Here is a 27216-nt window from a genome sequence, read left to right as displayed (position 1 = left end):
TATCCTGCCAAAGACCAATTTCACACCCTTTATTTTAAAAAATCATCGAGATGAGGAGAGTACTTTGACAGAAAAAATGGCCCAGATTTTACCGTCAAAGTAACAGAGTAATGATTCTTATTGTTATTTAAGTATATATGATGCAGCAAATTCAGGCAACAAGCTGATGCGTAGTTAATACCAATATCTTAAAGTTGCTGTTTTGAGTTAGTTTCATGAAAACAACATTTCACTATCTGCCTCACTATTGATGTGCAAGGAGTGAAGTTGCTCTATTTGCACAATAGATGCAAACTAAACTTGTCATAAAGTTATTTTTTTGTCATTACAAATGCAAGATGTAATAAGTCAATAATTGCCATCCAAGACCTCTGACATTGACATTCAACTATTAAAAGTGTGGAATTTCATTATTTCAGCTATTATTTGTTCAGTAGGAAGTCTCACAACACCAGGTTAAAGTCCAACAGGTTTATTTGGTAGCACAAGCTTTCGGAGCACTGCCCCTTCATCAGGTGAGTGGAGAATTGGGTTCACAAACAGAGCATATATAGACACAGATTAAATTACAAAATTTAGTTTGTCTATATATGCCCTGTTTGTGAACCCAATTCTGCACTCACCTGATGAAGGGGCAGCACTTCGAAAGCTCGTGCTACCAAATAAACCTGTTGGACTTTAACCTGGTGTTGTGAGACTCCTTACTGTGCCTACCCCAGTCCAACACTGGCATCTCCGCATCATGGCTATTATTTGTTGATGAGTTTAAAAATATAATTTTCTTTTTAAAAACATACTTTCCATTGGTCTCTTTTCTTCCTCCTCTAAACTGAATATTTATTTTTCTCTCTGATTTGAAATCTAATTCACCCAGTATTTTACACTTCCTTCTTCATTGTTCCTTTCCCCCACCCCTCAATCCTTCAACCTAATTATTAAAGGAGACATAGTTGCTTGGTCTGTTCACACAGGTCCCAGATGCAATGTTTTCCTCAACACAGGATTATCAATTTATACTTTCAGCAATTTGCCACACAAAAAGGTTTAAAAATCTAACCATGCAAGGGCATGTCTACCTGACAGCAGATGCCATTAGATTCCTTGTTACAGCAAAAGCTGGGCCATTATTTAAATGCTTAAGATCCCTATTCACACAGGCTCTTGGAAAAAAACTGAAAGTTTATAACATGTACAAGACTTGTAAAGTGGATAAAATATTTAATATGAAATTTCTATGCATATTTTCACCATATTAAGGAACAGATTGGAATAAATGCGTAATAGGAAGAGCCCTGTGCAAATCCCTGCTCAAAATCTGACTGAATTTGCACATTTAGTAGTTATGTTCAAAAACAATCAAATGTATACTATTCAACACATATACATAAGTTATTAAATAATAGATATCTGATTTTAAAAGGACAATACAACTAGAGCTTCTACATACTAAGATGCTTCATGCAAATTATACAGCTTTTCAATTAAAAAAGACCATTCTAAATAAGGTTCATGACGAAGGCCATTGATCATTTCCGTTCAGACAAGTGTAAAAAAGAGGAAAAACAAAACCTGCTGGTCACACATTCCACTTTGTTTAGCACTTTTAGTCCTTTAAAAGTGAGTTTTATCTTAAAACACTTAACATTCTGCTGATAAGAAATGTAATATGGTGCATGGCAGTCTTCATTTCAAAAACAAAGCTCAACAGTTTTGGTCAGTTAAGAACAACATCCTCTACTCTGTTGTTGGGGTTCATCGTCAACTATCTGTACACCTCTTCTTGTGTTTGCAGATTGCCCGTTGCCGTTGCCTTTCGCCCGTTCTTCTGCTTGAGCTGTTTCTATCATCCCTAAATATGGAACAAAAATAAAATTCAGTCAGTACAAAAATGAAGAGGTAACTTGGAACCTATATTTTAAAAAAAACACTGGTTTGGATTATTGTATAAACAGTTTTTGCTCCTTGCTTCAGAAAAAAATATGAAAGCTATGGAGAAGATGCAGAAGAGATTCACTAAGATGGTACCAATCATACAGGAGTGACAAGAGGAAATTGGACTTTTTCATTGCCACAATCAGATACTGGTATTCAAAATGATGAGAGGTTTGAATCAGGTAACTTAGGAAAAACAATGCTTCTATTCACAAAGACCCACCTTGTCAACCTGAGGTGTAGTGATCCACAGGTTAAATCACAACCAGTCAGTTCTCCCTCTCAAAGGGGAGCGCAGTCTATGGTTCATCTGGGACTCTGGCACCTTTATCTTTTTATTAGCATAGGACATATATTTATTAGCACCAAAAGAATGAAGAGAGCTTGATGACAGAAGCCAGAGGGTGGTTGTTCAAACTGGAGACCTGTGACCAGCGGTGTGCCTCAGGGATTGGTGCTGGGCCCACTGTTATTTGTCATTTATATTAATGATTTGGGTGAGAATATAGGAGACATGGTTAGTAAATTTGCAGATGACACCAAGATTGGTGGCATAGTGGACAGTGAAGGTTATCTCGGATTGCATCGGGATCTTGATCAATTGGGCCAGTGGGCTGACAAATGGCAGATGGAGTTTAATTTAGATAAATGTGAGGTGATGCATTTTGGTAGATTGAACCAGGGCAGGACTTAGTTAATGGTACGGCGTTAGGGAGGGTTACAGAACAAAGAGATCTAGGGATACAGGTTCATAGCTCCTTGAAAGTGGAGTCACAGGTGGACAGAGTGGTGAAGAAGGCATTTAACATGCTTGGTTTCATTGGTCAGAACATTGAATACAGGAGTTGGGACATCTTGTTGAAGTTGTACAAGACATTGGTACGGCCACACTTAGAATACTGTGTGCAGTTCTGGTCATCCTATTATAGAAAGGATATTAAACTAGAAAGAATGCAGAAGAGATTTACTAGGATGCTACCGGGCCTTGATGGTTTGAGTTATAAGGAGAGGCTGGATAGACTGGGACTTTTTTCTCTGGAGCGTAGAAGGCTGAGGGGTGATCTTATAGAGGTCTGTAAAATAATGAGGGGCACAGATCAGCTAGAAAGTCAATATCTTTTCCCAAAGGTAGGGGAGTCTAAAACTAGAGGGCATAGGTTTAAGGTGAGAGGGGAGATACACAAAAGTGTCCAGAGGGGCAATTTTTTCACAGAGGGTGGTGAGTATCTGGAACAAGCTGCCAGAGGTAGTAGTAGAGGCGGGTACAATTTTGTCTTTTAGAAACCGTTTAGACAGTTACATGGGTAAAATGGGTATCAAGGGATATGGGCCAAATGCGGGCAATTGGAACTTAGGGGTTTTAAAATAAAAAGGACAGCATGGACAAGTTGGGGCGAAGGGCCTGTTTCCATGCTGTAAACCTCTATGACTCTACGAGAGAGGAATCTGTGGAATTATTTACCGCAGAGGGATATTCAAAGCTGAGAGACAGACAGATTTGTAACCAGTAAGGAAACAAAGGGCTATGGGGATAAGGCAGGAAAGTGGAATTGAGGATCACATCAGATCAGTCATGATCTCAGTGAATGGTGGGGCAGACTCGATGGACCAAATGGCTTACCTTTGCTCCCATGTCTTATAGGAGGTAGAAGAATTTTTTTTCAGCAGTTATAATATAGAATGCCCTAATTGAAATAGTGGTAGAAGCAGAATTCATAGAAAAGGGAAGTGGACTTGAAGAAAACAAAATCTCAAAAGGGTAAGGGAATGGGACTAAATTGATTCAATAGTGAAGTTCACAAACGGAAAACAATTGATGGAAAGAAAATGTCAAAATAGCTTAGAGGATATGTCAGAAATTTGTGGCAATGCTTGAAAAGGGTTGCAACTATTCGACGTGACTAACGAAATGTGTTATCATCTGAAATTTTTATAGAAGCACTCTGATAACATTCCTGCACCAAAATTAAGAATCCACTTAAATTTGTATCGAATAGTGTTTGTACTTTGTAACTGACATTATTGGAGATACGTGTGAACCGTTGAAGGGTCCTTTATTAATTCTGACAGTTAACAGGCATTTTAACATTTTGAAACAAACTTTTAACATCCACTACTACATCATGGCAAGTAAATGAGAGAGAAAATGTCACCCACTTTTACAAAGATCAAGAAATAATTCTTCAATTCCCTTGTTCAGTTTGGCAGATGTGTGGAAGTGTTTTGCTCCAACTGATTCAGCGTACCTGTTCAAACGCAAGTCAGTTAATGTCAACGTATCTGCATCATTTAAGGGTGATTATGGAACACAATCAGTGTAATTAGTGAATAATAGAATTGATGATGCACTTACACTTCTGCTTCTTCAACTGATACATGGCGATCCTTTTCAAGGTCTAATTTATTACCTGTTTTTTTAAAAAGCACAAAAGTATTATTCATATGAGCAACATGTTCCTTTCTAATTAATTATAATATACAAAGGGCACACTAATCTTTATAATTGTGACGAATGATTTTTGAATCAGGATCAAATTCTGTTTAAGATTCTGGGATTTCTACGATTCCATGCTTCTGTCAGTCCATCCGTGAAAACCAATATATATAAGTGTATAGATATTTATATAAATTAAAAGTCTCACATACATTTCCAAGATTTAAATATGTAAGTAACTGAAACAATATAGATAATTAGAAAGTTCAACAATCATAAAACTATTTCCAACAATCTTGGTTTATGGTTAAACCAGCTCCATGGGAATTCAAATGTTCGAAACTGAAAATAGTGATAACAGATTCAATGTGGCAGTCAAGGTAATTCATACTAATATTCCTCAATCAACATCACAAATATGGATTCCCTGGTCATTATCATGTTGCTGTTTGAGGGAGTTTGGCTGTGTGCAAATTGGCTGCCAAGTTTTCTACGTTGTGACAATTCAAAAATACTTCACCACAACTAAAATGCTTTGGGACATCTAGTGGTTGCGAGGGGTGCTATCTGAATGCAGGTCTTTTGCAGCATTTAATTGAAACATACAAGATTCTCAAGGGGCTCGACAGGGTAGATGCTGAGAGAACTTTTCCCTTGGTTTGGGCATCTGGAACTAGAGGTCACAATCAGCAAAAAGAGCTTGGATATTTAGGACTGGAGATGAGGAGAAATTTAATCTCTCAAAGGGTTGTGAATTTTTGGTGTTCTCTACCCCAGAGACCTGCGGATGCTCATTTACTGAGTATATTCAAGGAAGAGATCGATAGATTTTGGGGTATTAGAGGATTTAGGGAGGGGACAGGAATGTGGAGTTAGGGGAGATCATACTGAGTGACGGAACAGTCTCAAAGGGCAGAATGGCCCACACTTGTTCCAGTTTCTTACATTTCTAGGTGAGAAGGTATATATTCCCATTTCCTTATTAAATCTTGTGCTGGTTGTTCCCAAGAACAGTTCAAAATTAAGTCCACTGCCATGCTCCCTACCCCTGAGCTCAGTTTCTTTCTTTACTTCAAATATCAAAGAATCATAGAATCCCGAGTGCAAAAGGCAGCCATTTGGACCATTGTGTCTGCACCGACTCTCTGACAGTACATCTTACCCAGATCAACCCCCAGCCTATCCCTCTTACCCCATTCATTTACCCAGCTAATCCCCCTAACCTACACAGCCTTGTACACCAAGGGGCAATTCAGCATGGCCAATCCACCTAATCTGCACATCTTTGGACTGTGGGAGGAAACCGGAGCACCTAGAAGAAACCCACACAGACACAAGGAGAACATGTATTTTCGATCACACCAAGATGAAATACACAAAAGCAGTAAGGGAAATTTCCAATACAAACTATGAGCTCCTGTTTGCATCAGCAACATGTCTGGATTTTAAATTGCATCTTACTGTTCCATGGCACACCCAACGAGCTGCACTACTGCACTAGCCTGCCACCTTCATTTTAAATTGCAAAGAAATGGTTGACTGATTGGACCATGGCAGTTATTCCATGGCACCATTTTACAAATTGAATATTTTTACAGTGTAATTTATAAACCAACGCAAAATTTAAAGAATTACTTGGGGTTTGGGCCCAGTTTTGAGTGAACTCATCAGACGACTGAAAAACACTGTAGTCTATTTACAGATATCTTTATAAGGACAAAGAATATTACTTTTTAAGCTTAATGTCTGATATAATTACCTTAAATCACTCATTAATACACTACAGTTTCAAATAGGTTTTAGCTGAAGGACAAAACAGACTCACTGAGGACATATTGTTGGAGGGCTGATCTTAATCTTGTGATTTAGATAAAGTTCTTAGACTGAACTTTTGTTTCTGGCCATTTCAAAATCCAAATCCCATGATCATATTAGAATTCTAACACTTGGACATTAGTCAAACGCATGGATAATTTGGAACTCATGACAGTTATTCTTGTAATGCGATCCGAAATTATAATAACTGTGACAATTTACTGGAAAAATAAGGCCAGAATTGTTTCACCCGAACAAAGTAGAAAAATAAATTACTAATGCATTAAAAAGGAAGTTACATCTCCACTCTAAAGGGACCCGGGTTCGATTCGCAACTTGGGTCAGTTTCTGTGTGGAGTTTGCACATTCTCCCCGTGTCTGTGTGGGTTTCCTCCGGGTGCTCCGGTCTCCTCCCACAGTCCGAAAGATGTGCTGGTTAGGTGCATTGGCCATGCTAAATTCTCCCTCAGTGTACCTGAACAGGCGCCGGAGTGTGGCAACTAGGGGCTTTTCACAGTAACTTCATTGCAGTGTTAGTGTAAGCCTACTTGTGACCCTAATAAATAAACTTTAAAATACTGAATTCTGACCTTGCCATTCTTCAAATTTCACTTACTCTTACATTCATGCATCAGTGGGAAGGTTGTAACTTAAAATATTTGAAGGATTGAGAAAGTTTAAAAGGACATCACTGGTTTAATCATTTTTTTTAAATGAAGGAGACACAGAAAGATGTCCCGGCCATAATATCAAATTCCCTTTAACCATTGAACTCCATTTCACCAATATGCAACCAATGTTGGGAAAGAAAGGATTTCTGTTCCACTTCAAAGTCACTAAATTCACTACCACAGAAAGTAGCTGAGGCCAAAACATTGTGAGATTTCAAGAAGAAATTAGATATAGCTCTTGGGACTAAAAGGATCAAGGGACTTTGGGGGGGGGGGGGGGGGGGAAGGTAGGATCAGGATATTGAATATGATTAGCCATGATCAAAATAAATGGCAGAGCAGGCTCGAAAGGGCGAATGGCCTACATCTGCTTCTAGTTCCTATGTTTCTATGTATTTTGTGCGGAGGCCTGCCTCCTTGTCTTGCCCCAAACTTGATGTGCTCTGTAACTAACTGTTTCTCTCCAATGGACAGAGATACTGATGATCCTTCACAGACAGTAGCTAATTGCCAAATTATTAACTGTGCTGCAGATGTTAGTTTGTGATGAAAAATATTTTCATTTGCAGGTGGCACTAATATCAAAATTGCCTAATTTTCCCGACTTTTTTGAAAAAGTGATTAAACTAATGAAGGTAGCCTTTATCCTTTTGCCCAGTATTATAAGCAACTTGAAACTTATGCCAAGTCGAGCGTATAGCATAGCAGCTTGCACAGTTTTGTTGACAGTGTTCTTGATGTCTTTCTCAATTTTTGGGTGTGCTAATAAAGTGAAAGAAGATATTTAATAGAAGGAAAATATTTCTTCTCGACAATACCCATACCAAAATCATAAATCCAAAAGTCTATTTTCAATTTCACTAAAAATAGTACATAGAAGGAATCTTCTCATGTAGTGTTTTAAAATACAAGATGTTTTTAAAAAGTTCAGGAAAATTGATTTCTTTAAAGTAAAAATGAGAATATTTTACTCCTTCCTTAGTTTAAATACTTAAGGATAACTCATCCTTATGTATTTCTAAAAAAAAGCATTTAGCTCAATGGCCAGCTTTCTGGTCAGAGGTTGCATTTTCATCCATCTCATTGTTCTAAATGGAGATATTTTTGGGGCATCTAATGATCTTATTACACCACCAACAGTATGGCCTAAAAAAGTGAAATAATTTAGTCAAAAACACAAACTCAACAGGGTGGTCATTTAAGCATTTTGATGTGGCCACATGCCTTCATTTTAACAGTGATTCTATTAATTTTTAAATTACAGGTGGTCTGGTTTCACACGCCTCGGGAATCTTTGTAGGTAAAAAGAGATGGGAAGGGGTGAATCATGAAATAATTGCCTTTACAGCACAGCTTGTGGGCTAGGAGGATGAGTACTCCTTACAGGCCCAACAAACCACCAAGCTCACATCCCTACCCAATTCCTCTCCAGTGTTTCTTCATCCCTCACTCCCCTCTCCTCCACCAATCTTTCTCTTCCCACTACATTCCCACAACCAACCTCCTTAGTTGTCTCTCCCACAACACTCCCCCACTCCCACCAGCTCACAGAGCAACTCAGCTGTGGTTGTGCGATGCAAGCTTTCCTATCCAACAGACTGTCAGGCTGGCTGTCGGCAGGAAACCTCTAGAAAAAAATGTCAAAGCCCATGGTAAATGTGTGGGGTTCCAGGGACAGGGTGGGGGAGGGGGCCTGGGTAAGATACTCTGTCAGATAGACAGTGCAGGCTCGATAGGCCAAATGGCCTCCTTCTGAGCTAAAGGGATTCTATGATTCAGAAAACCTATGTTTCCAAAGTTACACAACCTCAGGACAGTGCACCCACCCTCAGTCTCCACAACGTAGAACACAAGGCCAAGCTAAAATTCAGGCCCTTATGTTAGAGTGGTACTGTTATCTAGATGGAATCAGTGTAATTTATTTGCTGACAAAAAGAAAGTGAACACTTACCCACTATACATAAAGAAATATCATTTCCTAACATTTTCCGCAATTCTTTCACCCAATTTTTCACCTAAGAACAAAGCATCAGATTTTGTAAATATCAGCGCATTGTTTTAACATTCATTCACAATTTCGGCATTTAAAAAAGACTCATTTGCATTCTTGCCTCCTAATCAGAAGGTCGAGTGTTCGGGTACTACTCCAGATCTCAAACACAAAAATCCAGGCTGAAACTCGGTGTAGTACTGAGGAAGTGCTACACTGTTAGCGAGATGCCATCTTTTGGATGAGACATTTCACCAAAGCTTCGCCTGCCCTTTTAGGTGGATGTAAAAGTTCCCATTGCACTATTCCAAAGAGAAGGGGAGTTCTCTCTGTCCTGATGAATACTTATCTGCCAACCAACATCACCTTACCACCCCATCAGCCCACCAAATAAAAGCTGGTTTCTGGTTAGCATCATAGTGCTATTTGTGGGAGCTTGCAATGTAAAAATTGGATGAGACATTTCCTGCTTTACAATATTAACTAAAGTTTAAAAATAGAGCTCCCTGGAATATCCGGTAGTCAAGAAAGATGCTTTTTAAAATGTAGTCTTCCTTTCCATGTTTCTTAGAGAAAACTGCAGGCTTTTTCAGGACAAACTTAGAATGAGGAAAAGAGACATTGTTTGGGGACAGAAAACCAAGACATAGGAATCCCAAATCTTCAAAATGCAATACAGAAAATCCAATTAGCCAAACAATTTATTTTGTCCATTTCCAGGATGAATACAACCTTAGGAAAAAGGGATAATAAGAAAACTGTTCCAACCTCCAGTGATCAAAGATTAGCAGATTCACTGGAACTTTTAAACTCGAGCGTACTTCATAATTTGGTAAATTATTTTTAATCGATAAATCTGTTATACTACATGTTGTTCATACAATAACTTCTACAAACAGAGCTGTGGCTACTTAACAGGCACTATATAAAATCAACAAGTAGAGACACATCAGCCATCATCTGGTAACAATATGAAGGGATGCCAAAGAATTGTGCAAGAAGAAAAGGGTTATATGGGCCCAGTGCTTGGGGCTGACGCAATTCATTTCACTCACTGTCTGCCAAAGCCTGAGCTGATTTGTATAATTTGCAAATTCAAACTAACAAGGATGACAGAATTTCACAAAGTCCAAATGAAAGTAACTCAACCTGACATTTCCCTTTCGCAGTACTCAATTTGGTGATAATTGTACTTGTGTCATTCTGGAACATTGTGGAACCACGCAGTTTAAGGCTCGATTGAATCTTTATGCATAAATTCTGCAAGATCTCACCTTCTGAAATGAATCTTCATCTGTGATATCGTATACTAATATGGCTCCATTGGAATCTCTGTAATAAATTGGACCCAAAGCATGGAACCTCTCCTGACCTGCTGTATCCTGGTTCAGAACACAAAGATTTGTTTTCATAATCATATTTACTTCCAAACCAGTACAACTTGCAACAATTTATATCTCAATGGCGCTGTTAACATTAAGAAGTCCCAATATTTCACAGATGGGCAAATAAAAATGCATACTGAGTCGACAAGTCAAGAGGTTAGAGTTCGGTAACAGTAGGCCAGGTCACAGAAATGGGATTTGAGGAGACTTAAAGTGGAGAGAGATACAGGAGCAGAGAGTTCCAATTAAGAGGACAAAGATAACTGAAGGCACTGCCACAAATGGTGAGCTGATGTCCATTGGTGGGTGGAACTTGGAATATTCCAGCAGTATGGAAGCCAAGATGGACCTTTCACTAAAAACCCAAAAAACTAAGATCCTCTCCAACCAGACCCCAAAGCACAGCACCTCTCCATCAATAGCATGATCCCGAAAAACACGGACTATTTTCCATGGGAGCCTTGTCTCGACGAAGGCAGACATAGATGACAAAATTCATCAAGAAGTCCAAGGTATGAGCTTAATCTACAGCCAACTAAAGAGAAGAGTATTTGAGGACCAGGATCTCAAACCTAAGACTATGGTCATGTTTTACCAGGCAACAGTAATTCCAGTGCTCCTGCATGCTTCAGAGAGTTGGACACTATAGCAGGCACGTCAAAGCACTGGAGAAGTACCACCAGTGGTGCCTTTGCATGATCCTCCAAATCTGGCGGAAAGAAAGGCAATCCAACAGCAGCAAGTTCTCCCAAGCCAACATGTCCAACATCGAGGAACTAGTCACTCAAAGCCATTTGCAGGGAAGGGCATGTCATCAATATGTACGACACCAGACTCCTGAAGCAACTGTTTGACTTGGAACTCAGGTGCAACAGGAGGCTCACAGCAGGACAGCGGAAACGTTTTCCAGATGTGCTCAAAGCATCCCTGAAGAAATCTAACATTCTGCACCAACTCACAGGAGTATGTGGCTTCTGACTGGTCAAAATGGAGAAGGTTAATTCTGGATAGCACTAAACACAGAGATTTTGATGGGAGCACACAGAGGCAAAGACAAGGCATCAGAGAGAGCACAAAAAACTCCAATCGCCTCTTCTGCCTGACCATCCAAGCACCATCTTCCCTGCATGTGCCATAGCCTGCACATCATGCACTGGGCATATCAGCTGTCTCAAACCTACTGAAGTGGGGGAGAAGCAAGTCATCCTCAATCCCAAGGGATTGCCCAAGAAGATAAGTCAGTAAAAAGGACAGGTACAGAATTTTACCCTGTTTGGGGTTTACAGATAGTGGAGTTTGGGGGTGAGGCGGGGGGGGGCTGTGGTTGGACGGTGGCCAGCAAGGAAAACATATAGTTGTCAAGACTGAAGATGACAAAGGCATGAATAAGGATTTGAGCTGAGCCTGAGGAAAAACAAAGAAAGCATGCCATCTTGATGAAATTTAAAAGTTCCAAATCACTTAAGCTGTATTCTTCACCTGACAGTAACCTTGGGGAGGTGAGGCTGGAGTTAATGGGAAAAGAGAGCCTAAGATGACGGCTTTCATCTTGTGATGTTGACCTGGAAGAAGCAGAGACTCAACAGGTCTCAATAGCCCAGTAGCAGCCACAAGTTCAACAAGTACAGCTAGGCAGCACCAGGTTTTATGCCAAAGTTGACCTTGTGCTTATGGATAACATTGCCAAGAACACCACTACATCAGGAAGAGGCGGCCAATGACACGGATGCCTAGGGGACCCGGAAAGTGAACATTTGGGACAACAGACAAGAAGCCACAGGTGGAGCTGCACTGGCAAAGCAGGTGAAAATGGAACCATACAAGAACTCAATTATATCCATATTCTAGAAATAATTATGAATGAATTATTTTTCAAAGAGTTTGCAACAAAAAGGACAAAAGTAAATATGGCAATCCCAACCTCAACAAAACCATTACATTCTGACACCAAAAGTAGCTTTAGATGAAGGTAGAGGAAGTTAATTTACACTTAACATTCAGCTCTTGTTTAGGCACATATATAACTTTGACTTTTTTTGGTTTAGCTTATGCTAAAACTGTAGCATCACTGGAGAAGCAGTTCTGCTTTGCACTGATATTGCAGTTAGAGCATTGATGCAGTCTGAAAGTTGAATAAAAGCCCAATATGATACCAGCGTAGAGTAGAGCTCGACTTCCTAAATAAGGGCATCTCATTCTGTCCAAGGATTCGTTCGTGTTAAACACCTATATTGCAGTATAGCAATGGTGGAATTGCAAATCAGGAATTATTCCAATCCAAACTAAATTAGATTAATTTAGCTGCAAATACTGAATTTAAAAATTGAGTACTTACCCAGATTGCAATATTTACTCTCTTGCCTCCAATATTCAGTTTTTTCGTCAAGAATGATGCCTAAAAATGGACAAAAGAGAGCTTGTGAAACTACAGATTAAATATCTTTGTTGTAAAAGCTATTACACAAAGGAAGCCAAGAAAAACAAAACTGAAAGACAAACAAAACAAAAGGACAATGTTTAACCAAAACAAAGTGGGCACATTGGATGTTTCAGGAAATGCAGCCTTCAACAATAAACTGAACGGAATTGGAAACTTCCCCTGAATTTACTGAGAACAAAACAGCTCAGCTCTCAAAAGAGAAAAAAAACACTGCAGAAAAATAAAAATGACTTGGGATGGACCCAGTTGAAGTGTCGGCAGGCTCTTTTCAATGATGTCTCTCAGAATCATTCATAACTGCAAGTTAGTTTCACCTCAGGTCCACAAGTAGAGGATGGAGCAGTTGCCAAGTCCCAAACAGTTAACAACTGCAGTATATGGAGGGTAGCATTAGATTTAAGCATGTTCTTAGGTACCACAATCTTCGTTAATTCTAATATTGCAATCCCAACTTAGAGTATGATATGCAATAGGCACAGCAGTTATATTATTAGCTGTACTTGCTGATCTAGATTGGCTCCCCATCTGGTAAAGACTCCATTTTAAAGTTTTCATCCTAGTTTCAAATCCATCCTCAGCCTCATGCTTCCAATTTCATCTGACCCATCAACTTTCTGAGATCTCTGCGCTCCTCCAATTCTCACCTTTTGCATATTCCTGATTTTCAGCATTCTGCCATTGATGGCCATGACTTCAGCTGCCTCGGCCACAGTCTTTGGAATTCCCTCGCCACGTTAGTCGATATTGTAATTGAGTCTCTCTCTTTAGGCATTATCAACCTCTCCTTCAAATCACCACCTCCCCCAAAAAAAGACAAATCCTCTCCCCCCCCTGCCTTTGTAAAGTACCATCCCATTTCCAAACTCCATTTCCTCTCAAATGTCCTTGGCTGTGCTGTCACCTCGCAAATCCAACCTTTCCCAGACTCCATGTTTGGATCATGCTTCTGCTCCTGCCACTGTACCAAAACAGCTCTCAATAAACGGGGCGGCACGGTAGCACAGTGGTTAGCACTGCTGCTTCACAGCTCCAGGGTCCCGGGTTCGATTCCCGGCTCGGGTCACTGTCTGTGTGGAGTTTGCACATTCTCCTCGTGTCTGCGTGGGTTTCCTCCGGGTGCTCCGGTTTCCTCCCACAGTCCAAAGATGTGCGGGTTAGGTTGATTGGCCAGGTTAAAAAAATTGCCCCTTAGAGTCCTGGGATGCGTAGGTTAGAGGAATTAGCGGGTAAAATATGTGGGGGTAGGGCCTGGGTGGGATTGTGGTCGGTGCAGACTCGATGGGCCGAATGGCCTCCTTCTGCACTGTAGGGTTTCTATGATTCTATGATATTCTATGTACGTAAAAATGATAAACTTTCACTTATCCTTCACAAGCTGGGTGCAGCCTTTGACATGGTTGATCACACCATTCTCATCCAATGCTTCTCCACTGTCATCCAGCTGGGTAGGGCTGCTCTGACCTGGTTCTATTTTTAATTTATATAATCATACCAACAGCATCTCTTGCTGCTCCGCACTGTTACCTCTGGTGCACCCCCCGCAAGGATTATCTTTGGCCCCCTATTTCTCATCAACGCGCTGCTTCTTGGTGACAGCATCCAAAGGCACATTAGTTTGCACATGTACACTGAGGACACCAGCTCGACGTCACCACCACCTCTCTTAAATCCTCCACTGTTGCTAAATTAGCAATTGCTTGACCGATATGTGAAGTCCATACATGCATCCTGCTGCACATTGCTTCCTGTAAGGATGGTGGCCACATTTACAACTTTGCATGCGTGGCTTTGGCAGCAAACTCAGCCTATTATAATGTCTTAACCTTGTTTCCAAACCCCTCCATGGCCTTGACCCTCTACATATTTGTAATTTCCTTCAGCCCCCCCCCCCAATACTCTGAGCTACTTGCACTCATCTATTTCTGACTACTTGAGTCTCCCCAATTTTAATTATTCCACCATTGGAATGATGCCAACGTCATAAGTCCGAAATGTACTCCTTACATCTCTCCACCACACTTTTCTCCTTTAGCACACTTGTTTAAAACTAGCTCTCTAGCTTTTGGTCATCTGACCTAATATCTCATTATGTGGCCCGGTGTTATACTTTGTTTCATAATGTTCCATGAAACACTGCGACATTCCATCATGTTAAAGGTGCCATATAAATTTTAGTTGTTGTAAACTTCCATTTCTTGCTCCACTCCTTTAAGACACATCAAACTTACACATTTGGACATCTGTCCTAATATCATCTTCTGTGGCTCAGTATTAAAATATTTCAGTAAAGTATCATGTGATGTTTCACTTTGTTAAAGATGCCATATAAGTACAAGTTGTGTGTTGTCTGGTTCATGAAAACTGAGTTATGTGCCTCCAACCTGGAGGTAGGCTCAAAACTCTATTTCAGAATGCTGTGAAGTGAGTTACTGATATGCCTTTTTAACTATGCTGTCAATGCATATTCAAACTTTATTTGGTGAAAGTGGTACAAGGGCAATGAAACTTAACCCCAATTCCTTTAAGTACAAGAAAATATAAATTGGCAATCATTAGTGTAGTTTAACTAAAAAGTGAAACAAATTTAAAATCAATCACTGGTTAACCTCATCACACTAAGTGCAAGAAGTGCAAGTACAAGACTATTAAAATACATCAATTTCAATCAAGGATTTTAATCTTTAACTGCACAACTGAACAAACGCATTAGCCAAAGTAGATCACTTTTTGAGTCATTACCATGAGAAAACAGGAAGTTTCATTTTTAGCATCAAATTTGAATGAACGGAAGAGAGATTGCAGGTTGTGGCTTCCAATATAAAATATAACAAGTTTAATAGCAACATTCAAAAAAGTAAGTGAAATGTGCACTAATACATCCAAAATACTGGAGAAATTATGTATTTACAAACTTTTTCCTATCATTTTTGTATGCCACTAGCTGTCTTTCCAGGCTGCATTAACTGAAACAACAAAATTTGATGCTTAATAATGGTATGAAGAGTGAACAGATTATTTATTTAAAACAATGATCAGTAACATTTCAATAATCAATATACCAGAGATACACCCATGTCTCATTTGTACAGCTTTCACTTTATTCCTTGAATAACACCTCAAAGAACAAGTAATTTCAGTTGCATGGGGTAGATCATTGGCAGTTAAAGGAAAAATTGAATGATTACAAAATCTCCTGACCAAGCCCGACTGTCATGTGAAATATGCTTTTTCATTACCAAAAGTGATGCAAGGATAGATGCGTAACTGCTCAGAGATTAGTGCAACACACCCACCATACCATATTCCATGATTTTTGAATTGCTGTAACACCAAACTTTCTCACACCCAAAAAAAAGCATTAGATACGGAAGTTTCGAGTTGAATGACTCACTGAATTAAATATACCTTTAAAAATATGGTCTTCTGCACAAAAAAGTTACAACGATCCATAAATTTTCACAGTAACTTCATTGCAGTGTTAATGTAAGCCTACTTGTGACACTGATAATAAATACATTTTAAAACTCCAATGCAACAAAATCTAAGGTCCATTTATTATTTGAGAGCCTGAGAATGACAACAGATTTGAAGCCAAACTTGGCATACCCTGAACAACTGCAATTATACAAATCCTGGTGATCACATTTGAGGAGGATGTTGGTTAAAAGACCCCTCACCCGCCTCCCCCCACCCCCCAAATGTAACCTCAAGGGTGGAAAAAAAAACTCCCCTCCTGTTAGCTCCCCAAAAATCATGCAGTGATTATTACACTCGCAGCCTCTGGCACCAAATAAGCTGGCGAGGCAAAACGTGTGCAAAGTCACCCACACTCGCAGCCAGTTGGGGTTGGCAGGTAAATAAAAATCTATTGGTGCCAAAGGGAAGTAAAAGATGATTTTCACAAGTCGCCACTGGGGCCTTCTGCTTTGCCCAGGAAGGTTGACCAAGCAGTGCACCCCACCCCCCTCCCCCTCTTCTAAAGGAGGCATGAAGGAACCAAGGAAATGGAAACCAAGTGGAAGAGGAGGATGACCAACCTGGAGCGTGGTGATGTGCTTGTCGTTGAACTTGTTCTCGCAGTATCTCAGCACCAGCGATGTCTTCCCCACACAGCCTTCCCCCAGCAGGACAACTTTAAACGAATAGGTTTTACCGCCTCCAGCACCGGCACCCGCCATGATCAGCAGAGAAATGCAGGCCAGCCAAGCTCGGCCACAATCCGCATGAGAGACCTCCACGGGCCCGGAGAGCCGATAAAAAATAAGAAGTGGGAAGTCAGGTCAGCGCCGGCGACAGTAAACAAGCCGCTGCCCTCTTGTCTAATGGCGTCTCCTTCCTCCTGCGTCAGTCCTCCAGGGGACGGGCTTTGATTGACAGCTCGGGAGGAGGAGGGGAAGGCGGGGCCAGGCACAGGCTGCAACAACAAGGAAGCATGCCTTACCCCTGGCACTGCACCCTGGCAATAACATGATCTGCCCCCCCAAAAAAAACAATTGCAATTGTGCTTTAGTGCACAGCACTGAATATCACAAAGATTTCACATGTCAGCAACCTTTTAGACACATGGATATGCCCCATAATTGGTGCCAGCTAAATTCTGCTGCCTGTATCCTTACAGTTAAAATTTATTTATTAGTTCAATGCAACTAGGTTGCTGTGAAAATCCCCTAGTCGCCACACTCTGGCGCCTGTTCAGGTACACTGAGGGAGAATCTAGCATGGCCGATGCACCTAACCAGCACGTCTTTCGCACTGTGGGAAGAAACCAGAGCACCTGGAGGAAACTCACGCAGACACGGGGAGAACATGCAGACTCCGCACAGACAGTGACCAAGCCGGGTATCAAACCCAGGTCCCTGGTGCTGTGAGGCAGCAATGCTAACCCCTGTGCCACCATGCCACCCTAACTGGCATCAAGTCCCGTTCATCATCAGCCTCATTGACTGATATCGGCCTCAGGCCTGCCAACCCTTCAGTTTTAAAAGTTTCATCCTTGTTTTTAGCTTCTTCCATGGCCCTTCCTCCTCCATCCTAACTCCATAACCTCCTTCAGCCCCACAACCATCTGAGATATTTGAACTCTTCAAATTCCGTTTTCTTGAGCATCCCTGATTTTAATCACTCGACTATTTGTGGCCGTGCCTTCAGCTGCCTAGACCCAAAACTCTGAAATTCCTTCCTCACTCCCCTGGTCCATTCCTCCCCACCTACATCCAGGATTCCTCTGATGCCCTGCGTCATATTGACAGCTTCCAGTTCGCAGGCCCAAACCGCCTCCTATTCACCATGGATGTGCAATCTCTCTATATCTCCATCCCACACCAGGACGGCCTGAGAGGTCCTCGCTTCTTTCTTGAAAAGAGGCCTGAACAATTCCCATCCACCACCACTCTCCTCCGTCTGGCTGAACTCGTTCTATCTCTCAACAACTTCTCCTTTAACTCATCTCACTTTCTCCAAATCAAAGGAGTAGCAATGGGTACCCGCATGGGTCCTAGCTACGCTTGTCTTTTTATGGGGTATGTGGAACATTCCTTGTTCCAGGCCTACCTAGGTCCCTTCCCACAACTCCTTTACCGATACATCGATGACTATTTTGGTGCCGCTTCATACTCGCATCCAGACCTCGAAAAATTCATCAACTTCGCTTCCAGTTTCCAACCCTCCATCGCCTTCACCTGGTCCATCTCAGATACTTCCCTTCCCTTCCTTGACCTTTCTGTCTCCATTTCCAACAATAGACTATCTACCAATATCTATTACAAGCCCACTGACTCCTACAGCTAACTGGACTACAGCTCTTCACACCCCATATCTTGTAAGGACTCCATCCCTTTCTCTCAGCTCCTTAATCTCCGTCGCGTTTGTTCCAATGATGCCACTTTCCAAAGTGGTGCTTCTAATATGTGCTCCTTTTTCCTCAACTGTGGATTCGCATCTACAGTTGTCGACAGGGCCCTCAACAGCATACAGTCCATTTCCCGCGTCACGATCCTCACCCCTTCCCCTCCCTCCGAGGACAAGGATAGAGTCCCCCTTGTTCCCACATTTCACCCCGCCAGCCTCTGCATGCAAAGCATAATCCTCCGCCATTTTCACCAACTCCAGCGTAATGCCACCACCAAACATATCTTCCCTTCACTCCCTCTGTCAGCGTTCCGCAGAGACCGTTCCCTCCGAGATAATCTAGTCCACTCCTCCACTATACCCAACACCTCTCCTGTCACTCATGGCACTTTCCCATGCAATCGCAGAAGGTGTAACACCTGTCCCTTTGCCTCTTCTATGCTCACCATCCAAGGTCCAAAACATTCATTCCAGGTTAAGCAGCGTTTCACTTGCACCTCTTTCTATTTGGTGTATTGCATTCGCTGCTCCTAATATGGTCTCCTCTATATCGGAGAGACCAAGCATAGACTGGGTGATCGCTTTGCTGATCACCTTCGGTCTGTGCGCAATCAGGACCTTGAACTTCCAGTTGCTTGCCATTTTAACACACGATCCTGCTCCCATTCCCATACATCTGTCCTTGGCTTGCTGCAATGTTCCAGTGAAGCTCAATGCAAACTGGAGGAATAGCATCTTGTCTTCCGGCTAGGCACTTTACAACCTTCTGGCCTCAACATCGAATTTAACAACTTCAGTTGATTTGCTCTACCCCACCTTGGCCCCCTTTGTTTTCATTCTATTTTTAAAAATTTATTTTACTGTTCCCTACCTTTTATTTCTTTATTGTCTTTATTTTTCTTCCTCGCCCCCCTCCCCCCGCCGCCCCCACTCTTTCCCCCTTACTTCATCCTCCTTCCCTTACCTTTTCTTCCCTCCCTGCTTCCCCTTTTCTACATTCTACCTCGGTCCCATTTCCCTCCCTCCCCCAACATCTTCATCTGTCACAGTTTACAGCTTCTCTGCCGTTTGGCCATTCTCACCCTTTATTCTCTCTCTGGACAGCTATTAGTAGTCTTTTCCCCTGGTTTCTATGGCTATGACTCATCTTTCATTCCCTCACCCTGCAGTATAAATATCTTCCACTTTCTATGCCTTTTAGCTTTGACAAAGGGTCACCTGGACTCGAAACGTCAGCTCTTTTCTCTCCTTACAGATGCTGCCAGACCTGCTGAGATTTTCCAGCATTTTTTCTCTTTTGGTCTCTGAAATTCCTTCCCTTAACCTCTGTGCATGTCTCTTCTCCTTTGTGCCTTAAAACTTGCCTTTGACCAAACTTTTGGTCATCTGTCCTCATGTCTCATTATGCAGCAAAGCATATTATACTGCAAAGCATCTTTTAATACTAAATTGTATTCATTCATATGCTCTGCCTAAAGTTCAATGTCTGCTGATACTTCACCCCGAGCTGTTTTTTCAGCAGGTTTTAAAACTGTCAGTGGTTTGTCATTGTCTTCCACTCTCCAAAGTAGGGATAAGAGAGGTATTGATATATAGAATATACACAAGCAGTTGCAAAGTTATGTGGCTTGGTGTCAAACTTTGTTTGATAACATTCCTGTTAAGTACTTTGGGATATTTAGTACATTAAAATGTTATATAAAGGAAATTGTTAACTTAGGATAATTGATACTTTTGGTTTAACATATGATTAAGAAATTTGCCAATGTTTTAAGTTGTCACTAAAGGCAGTCTTTGATTTAATGACCTTCGAGTTATGATAAATGACATTTACAACATACATAACTTGACACCGTTTCAAATTTACAATGCTATGCCAGGGAACAAGTTCAGACATTCATACATGCACATTGACGTTCTGCACTGCCCATCTCCCTGACTCTAGACACATTCCAATGTATCATAGAATCAGACAGTGCAGAAGGAGGCCATTCGGCCCATTGAGTCTACACCGACCACAATCCCACCCAGGTCCTATCCCCATAACCCCATGCATTTTACCCCAGCTAGTCCCCCCCTAACATTAAGGGGCAATTTAGCATATCCACTCCACCTAACCCATACATCTTTGGACTGTGAGAGGAAACTGGAGCACCCGGAAGAAACCCACGCAGACACGGGGAGAATGTGCAAACTCAACATAGACAGTGACCCAACTCGGGAATCGTACCCAGATCCATGGTGCTGTGAGGCAGCAGTGCTAACGTGTTTTAACTTGATGAATCATTGTTTCCAAACTTTATCTTAAAATGTATATCTAATATTAATTTGCTACATTATTTTTTCATAAATCATTGGCATTGGAGAGAAAATCTTAGTAGGTTAGAGAAATCTAAAATAATTAGGGATTTAAGACATTAATCAAACAACTGACACCAAGTGAAATGGCTTCAGATCATACTGAGTTTAACAGGGGAACTGCCTGCATAAAGGCACATAAACAGTAAGAGATTTAAATAAGAATGAGATTTGAACAAGTGTTTCTAACAACAAGTATTTTGGTATTTTAAAATGTATTAGCTGTATTTTTAAAAGTAACTGTACACTTTAGCCTAAAAGCAGGTTGCCATAAAGCCTTATGGGATGAAAGGCTTATTGACAGGAACCACATTCTTTAGAACAATGAAACTACAGAATGTGCAAGTTCTTATCAGCAAAAGTTGCTAGATCATAGAATAGAATCTGACAGTGCAGAAGGAGTGATGTGGAGATGCTGGCGTTGGACTGGGGTAAACACAGTAAGAAGTTTAACAACACCAGGTTAAAGTCCAACAGGTTTATTTGGTAGCAAAAGCCACACAAGCTTTCGGAGCCCCAAGCCCCTTCCACCTGAAGAAGGGGCTTGGGGCTCCGAAAGCTTGTGTGGCTTTAGCTACCAAATAAACCTGTTGGACTTTAACCTGGTGTTGTTAAACTTCTTACAGTGCAGAAGGAGGCCATTGGGCCCATTGAGTCTGCACCGACCACAATCCCACCCAGGCCATATCCCCATGTATTTACCCTAGCTAGTCCATCTGACACTAAGGGCAATTTAGTATTGCCTATCTACCTCACCCGCACATCTTTGGACTGTGGGAGGAAACCAGCACCCAGCGGAAATCCACGCAGATACAGGGAGAACGTGCGGACTCCGCACAGACAGTGACCCAAGCCAGGAACTAAATCCAACTACCTGGCGCTGCGAGGCAGCAGTGCTAACCACGATACCACCCACAGTAGTAAGGCTGGCAGTGAGGTTCTGAGGGTTACTTATGAATAGGATTTTTTCACACTATCCAGATAAGGCAGGTCCCTTCAGATGTGAGAATATACATCTGTCTGATTTGGCCATCGACACAAGCAAGAGTTGGTGGGAATCTTAACTTTGACCTTGTAGCTAAGTGTCAGGAGTTGCTAGACAATAGAGGAAGAAACATCAGCAATAGAGGGAGGAAGCATCTCAGATTCTATGGACCAATGAAATCCCATTATGTCAGAGGGTAAAATGCAATTGGCTAAAGTACATGACAGGTATATTCAATGATTGATTGGTATTGAAAATGATTGATTCACAACTAATGAAAGGCAGGATAATCTGATATGAAAAATGTATAATTGATCAATTCGTACATTGTAACCTCAGAGTTACAATGGAAAGCTCAGAGCCTTCTCTTCTAGAGGGGTATTGGACTAACCAATATTATCTCTCCCTTAGATCGCTGGTGAAGAAAGATGTGTCTTTAACCAGGATACTGGCTTTCGTGAGTCTTTGTATTAGCTGAGGTTTTGGTGATACCTAGCCTCCCCGCAACAATTGGGTACAAAATTGTTACTTTGATGAAAAAAAAAGCATCAGACCTTGGGTTCAGGAACGAATCCCCAAATTAGTGATTCCAATTTACAATATTTCAATTTAAGCCGCATTTTCCAGGAACCAATAGTGTCATAAGTCTGAGGTCTCCCTGTACCTGTGTTTCCATTCCTTAATGTCAAATTCTACTTTTATTTATACAGCTTTCCGAGATTTTTGACATTGTTTTGCTGAGCTAATATTTCATATTTTATGAAAACACACACGTTTATGAAGATTTAATAAATAATCTAGGATCTCTTCTAAAATATGAATAATCCTTTTTAGTGCACATTAATGACTCGGGATTTTTTTTGGATCATTCTTGCAACTATTCACAAAATGTAAATGGTTTTGAAATTATGTTCAAAAGCCGTATCTAATCCCATTTAGCTCAGTTGCAAATTAGACCCCACACACACGCTCCTCCCTTTCCCACCTCAGAATCCAGGGTGTGCAGAGGACTAGTAAGATGGAGCTTGCTTCTTGGGAGCGCAAAGATATCAAGGATGGAGGTTATTGAAGTGTACAGAAACTTAAATACAAAAGGAGACTATTTCCATTGGGTCACTCTGACCTCTGTTGGAGCTTCTGTTAAGGTACCAGATCAGAAACTATATTATGAACAGCCTTTTAATTTTGGCAGTAAGAGGAGGATAAGGTGTCTCACTCCTGGTGTGAAACTATTTACACACCAGGAAGATTTTAAAATCAAAAAGTTTAACAATATGGTTTAACTATTAAAAAAATGAATTAGCTTAATATTTACAAATTGAAGAGGGAGCGAGAGTGAGGAGACACCTCTTGCTTCTTTCAGAGGCCAGCAGTAACTGCTTGCTTTTTCCTCTCCTGTAAGCACATGGCTCTGTCAATCAACCTAATCAAAACCCTACTCCAAAACCCCAGGAGGAAATACCAAATAATCTGAACTGATGCATTTTTGTTTAACACAAAACATCCCTAGCTAAAAATCATTAAGCCTGCATTCTCAGCACGCGAGTTGCCTGTTTTGCAGACATATCAGGGTAAAATAAGAGCTGAATTTTAAGCATACCCCTCACAAGAAACATGTAACTACATTTAAAGGCACAGTATTGCACCATGCCACTCCCAATTTTGACTATTCCCAACTTTTTCTTAATGCCTTAAATACAACAATTGAATCGGTTTAATTATTCAAGGGATATGAGCTTGGTTAGACTGACCAGCATTTATTGCCCTCGAGAAGGTAGAGCAAGCTTTTTTTGCAAAAAAAGCACTGCAGTCTTTGTGGTGTTGGTACACCCACAGTGCTGTTAGGGAGTTCCAAGACTTTGACTAAATAACAGCAATATATTTCGAAGTCAAAATGGGAAGCGGCTTAGAGTGGAACTTCTAGGTGGTAGTAATCCCATGTCTTTCCAGATGGTAGAGGTAAGGAGCCTTGGTGTACAGTGTTGCGATTGTGCATTGGTGAGGGAGACAGTGAATGTTTGTGGATGGGGTGCCAATAAAGCTTTTTCCTTGGATGGTTGGGGTAGCACTCATCCAGGCAATTCCATTACACATGTACCTTGTAGTGTACAGGCTTGGCAATGAGAATTATGCACTTCAAGCCTCTGATCTGGTCTTGTGCAATGTAGCCCTAGATTTTATTTTTTAAAAACACAAAAATATCACAGATATGCTCAAAATTTTCTTAATTGTCATGTAAATGAACCAACTCATGCAGTATTTTATTTGAATGGCAACATTTTATTTTTCATTCTCGGTTAGGTTATCAACTTTAATACAGCATGCACATCAAAACCAGTATGTCAGTATACCAGTTAGATCTTTATCAGATTGCATTAAAATGTAGTGCAAGTAATCTCATTGCGCTGGAGTATAGCTGCAAAGAACTGTGAATTGCAACTCAATATGTACTGAGAACATCTGACAGTTGTCTAGATTTAGTACAACTCAGGAGCTGCAAAGAAAGAAGCTCTCAAACATGGAATTTTATCTCAGTACTTGGAAGCTGGTGACTCTTGCATTGGCAGCAGTACATGCAGCGTACCTGTGGTCTTGAGAGAAAGGAGATAAAAGGCTTGTAGTGGTGGTCAAATACTGAAAAAAACATGTCCAGCTGGAGGATTGCATCCAATTCTGGGTGTCACATTTCAGGAAGCATGCCAAGTCCCAAGAGAGGGTACAGAACAGATTCACTAGATATGGTACCAGGTATAAGAAATGTCAGTTTGGTGGAGAAGCTGGACCACTCCCCTTAGACATCATTTAAATAGTAAAAACCCAGAGCAACAGAAAACATTTGTTCAGAGCCATGATCAGGAATACATTGCCCAAAAGAGTGACAAGCAGAAAAAAAATCATCAAAACAAGCATATCCTCATTTTTAATTCTGATGGCAATGGAAAATATTTAACCCACTTTTCATGTTACATCTCCCCTGCTTCTAATTTATCATACTACTTGTCTGACTGGATGTCCAATCTTGTTGAATTAGAAGATTAAGACTGAAGCCAATGTCCAGTTTCTGCCATAAGCCCCATCCCTCTCCTGGTCCATTTGCAACCTTGCTGCCCTGTTTGACAATTGCTTCCAATTCCATATCTGCTTCAAACTAATTTGTTGAAACTCACACCCATCTTGGTTCTCTCCAGATGTGACAAATCTAGTGTTCTCCTGGCTAGCTTACCGCCATCTGCAGATGTACTGATGAAAATAACTGCTGTTCACCCATCAAAAGTGCTCGAACTTATGAAAGTCGCCCCTCATCTAGTTCTACAACCATCACATCTCTGCACCCTCAAATTCTCATTGTTCCACCATTGGGTAGTTGTGCCTTTAGTTGTCCAGCTCCCAAGAATTCTCGAAAGTTCCCTTTAAAATATACCTCTGACAAAGCTTTGCCATCTATCCTAATCCTTTTGATTGTTGCTGCTTGGAATGAGATTAAATGTAAATTGCTATATACTACTAAAAGTTGATATTAATTGAATGTGTTGTAACACAAAGCTTTGGTTGCCAATGCACTAAAATGTCCTAATTCAGGCTGTTGCCACTGTGGATGATGATTCCATTTGAGAAGATAATTAGGATTAGATACAACTTCTTTTATTCCAGTGATCAAAATATACAGCTAGCAAAATAAAGTAACAGCATAAATAGTGAAAGAATTGCAACTATCCCACTGAAGGAGGATTTCACCTTGTAAGAGCATCCAGTTTCAAGTATAACTAGTCCTGGAGGGAAGGTTATATTTGATAAAAAGGAAATAGAGTATGCATGTTTCTCTGCGCAAGATGAAAAATATTACCCCTTCAAAAAAGAAAAAAATTGAAGAATCAAGTTAAGAGGTACTCCTTCCAAAAGAAAGTCTTTGTTCCAGATTAGAAAAGTCATTTTCTTTGTCTCCAAAAGAGAATTCGTGAACTTGTTGGGCAGTAATCTTGTTGCTTTGAAGCCTGAGGATACATTTAAACAGGCGTTACCAATATTTATGCATCAAGTAGTATCATTTGATATTCTAGCATTAAATGTCTACCTATTATTCAATTAGGTGGGTTGTTATTTTTACGACAGCACATTAGAATGTATGCCACTATACAGCAAAATCTCATCTCAGTGGTCATGTTCCAATTCATTAGTATTCAGTGTTATAACCAAATCAATGTTAAAGTAAATCTATGAAAATAGATAACTACAAAACATACAGCATAATAATCTTTGGGAAAGGGCAAGAAGAGGCCCAAAGGTGTCCAGGTTTCAACTCCTGGCAATATCAAAGGACTGCTGTCCAGACCCATAACTAATGGCGGGCCGGTATCAAGACTTGGACCAAAAAAGTCAAACATTCCTTCAGAAATTAACTACATTTGAAGTTCAATTTTTCAGTTAAGGCAGCCCTTGACTAGAGGCAATAGTTTAGAGATCAATTTCTGAAGCTCAAAAAACTTAAAGAAATCAATTCTCTGCATCAAATGGTGGTGTGGTCAGAATGGTGTAGCTAGTTTAAAAGCTGGGTTTCAAATTCCACATTCCCATCTACCCCTTCCATTGCCAAACAAGGATCTATACCTGCCTTACGAAATATTCAATGACTGCACCTCCTGAAACAGGGAGCTGCAAAGTCAACCCTTCAACATTTCTCCCCCAGTCCCAAAATTATTCCCTTCCCTCCATAGGGAAGGAAAGAAGCAAGTCCTCAGGAGACCACCAACAATAGTTCAATCCAAGTGACCTTTGGGGCCAACAGTATATTCCATGACTATCCAGAGTACAAACACTTACTTGTCTTGGCAAAAGATTTGTTAAAAACTGGCACATTCTTGTAGTTAACTTCCAAGGTCTGATACCTCTTTAGTGTACAAATATCAACTTGCCATTATGATTACATGCAGAAGCATTCAGTTTTGTAAAAGTCACTTCAGGTTCCAGAACTCAGTTGTTGCATTTATGTTTACAGTGCCCAAGTGAAAGTTAGCTCAATTCAAAATGGTCAGTTATTGAAACTTTAATATGCTAAGCCTAAAAAGGGTGCAATTTCAGGAACTTACTCTGTATGGTTTACATGCTTTGGTTTCATCAGCCTTTGAGAGCATGGAGAAAGCATGCTATCTGTTGGACTTCGGAAGAGTTTCCTAGGAATGAAAAGTGTAGTTAGTACATTGAATATTATGTTTGTATGTCACAATTGATTGAATTTACAAGGAAGAACTTACTTTTCCTGTGCCTGTTTTCTTTTTGTTAAACTTGGAGTTGGGGGCTGTTGGTTTGGGTCACTGTGCTTAGTCAAAGCTTTGCTTGTATTCATTTCAAAAATCTGGTGTGG

The 27216-nt window shown here is 40.7% G+C and overlaps 2 protein-coding genes across 3 annotated transcripts in view; both read right to left on the bottom strand.

The window, feature by feature from the left end:
* Positions 1 to 39: 39 nt before the first annotated feature.
* On the bottom strand, positions 40 to 17032 carry rab21 (RAB21, member RAS oncogene family). Its single transcript, XM_078219778.1, has 7 exons — positions 16705 to 17032; positions 12563 to 12622; positions 10117 to 10224; positions 8804 to 8867; positions 4286 to 4340; positions 4090 to 4178; positions 40 to 1849 (listed from the first exon to the last, which is right to left on the bottom strand). The coding sequence occupies exons 1-7, from the start codon at positions 16843 to 16845 to the stop codon at positions 1719 to 1721; spliced, it is 648 nt and encodes a 215-aa protein (XP_078075904.1). The 5' UTR covers positions 16846 to 17032; the 3' UTR covers positions 40 to 1718.
* A 7084-nt stretch (positions 17033 to 24116) lies between these two features.
* tmem19 (transmembrane protein 19) overlaps positions 24117 to 27216 on the bottom strand; it is a 46700-nt gene continuing 43600 nt past the window's right edge. For both annotated transcript variants that reach the window (XM_078219774.1, XM_078219772.1), the window contains 3 exons: positions 27107 to 27207; positions 26942 to 27025; positions 24117 to 25849 (listed from right to left, as the gene is read on the bottom strand). The gene's annotated coding sequence lies outside the window, so the exon portion shown is untranslated. The remainder of the gene's footprint in view (positions 25850 to 26941; positions 27026 to 27106; positions 27208 to 27216) is intronic.

Source organism: Mustelus asterias, chromosome 9 (assembly GCF_964213995.1).
Source record: "Mustelus asterias chromosome 9, sMusAst1.hap1.1, whole genome shotgun sequence".
In the NCBI taxonomy this organism is placed as follows: Eukaryota; Metazoa; Chordata; class Chondrichthyes; order Carcharhiniformes; family Triakidae; genus Mustelus; species Mustelus asterias.
The sequence above is the reverse complement of the archived record's forward strand: the minus strand, read 5'-3'. Positions and strand labels throughout refer to the sequence as shown.

What these genes read in the sequence shown, in the direction of transcription:
- rab21 (XM_078219778.1), bottom strand. Translation starts at nt 16,845, where the DNA reads ATGGCGGGTGCCGGTGCTGGAGGCGGTAAAACCTATTCGTTTAAAGTT. An exon ending in TATTTCTTTATGTATAGTGG is followed by an intron (nt 4,341 to 8,803) that starts GTAAGTGTTCAC and finishes TTAAAAAAACAG; the next exon opens with GTAATAAATTAGACCTTGAA. An exon ending in ATTTCTTGATCTTTGTAAAA is followed by an intron (nt 1,850 to 4,089) that starts GTGGGTGACATT and finishes TTCCATATTTAG; the next exon opens with GGATGATAGAAACAGCTCAA.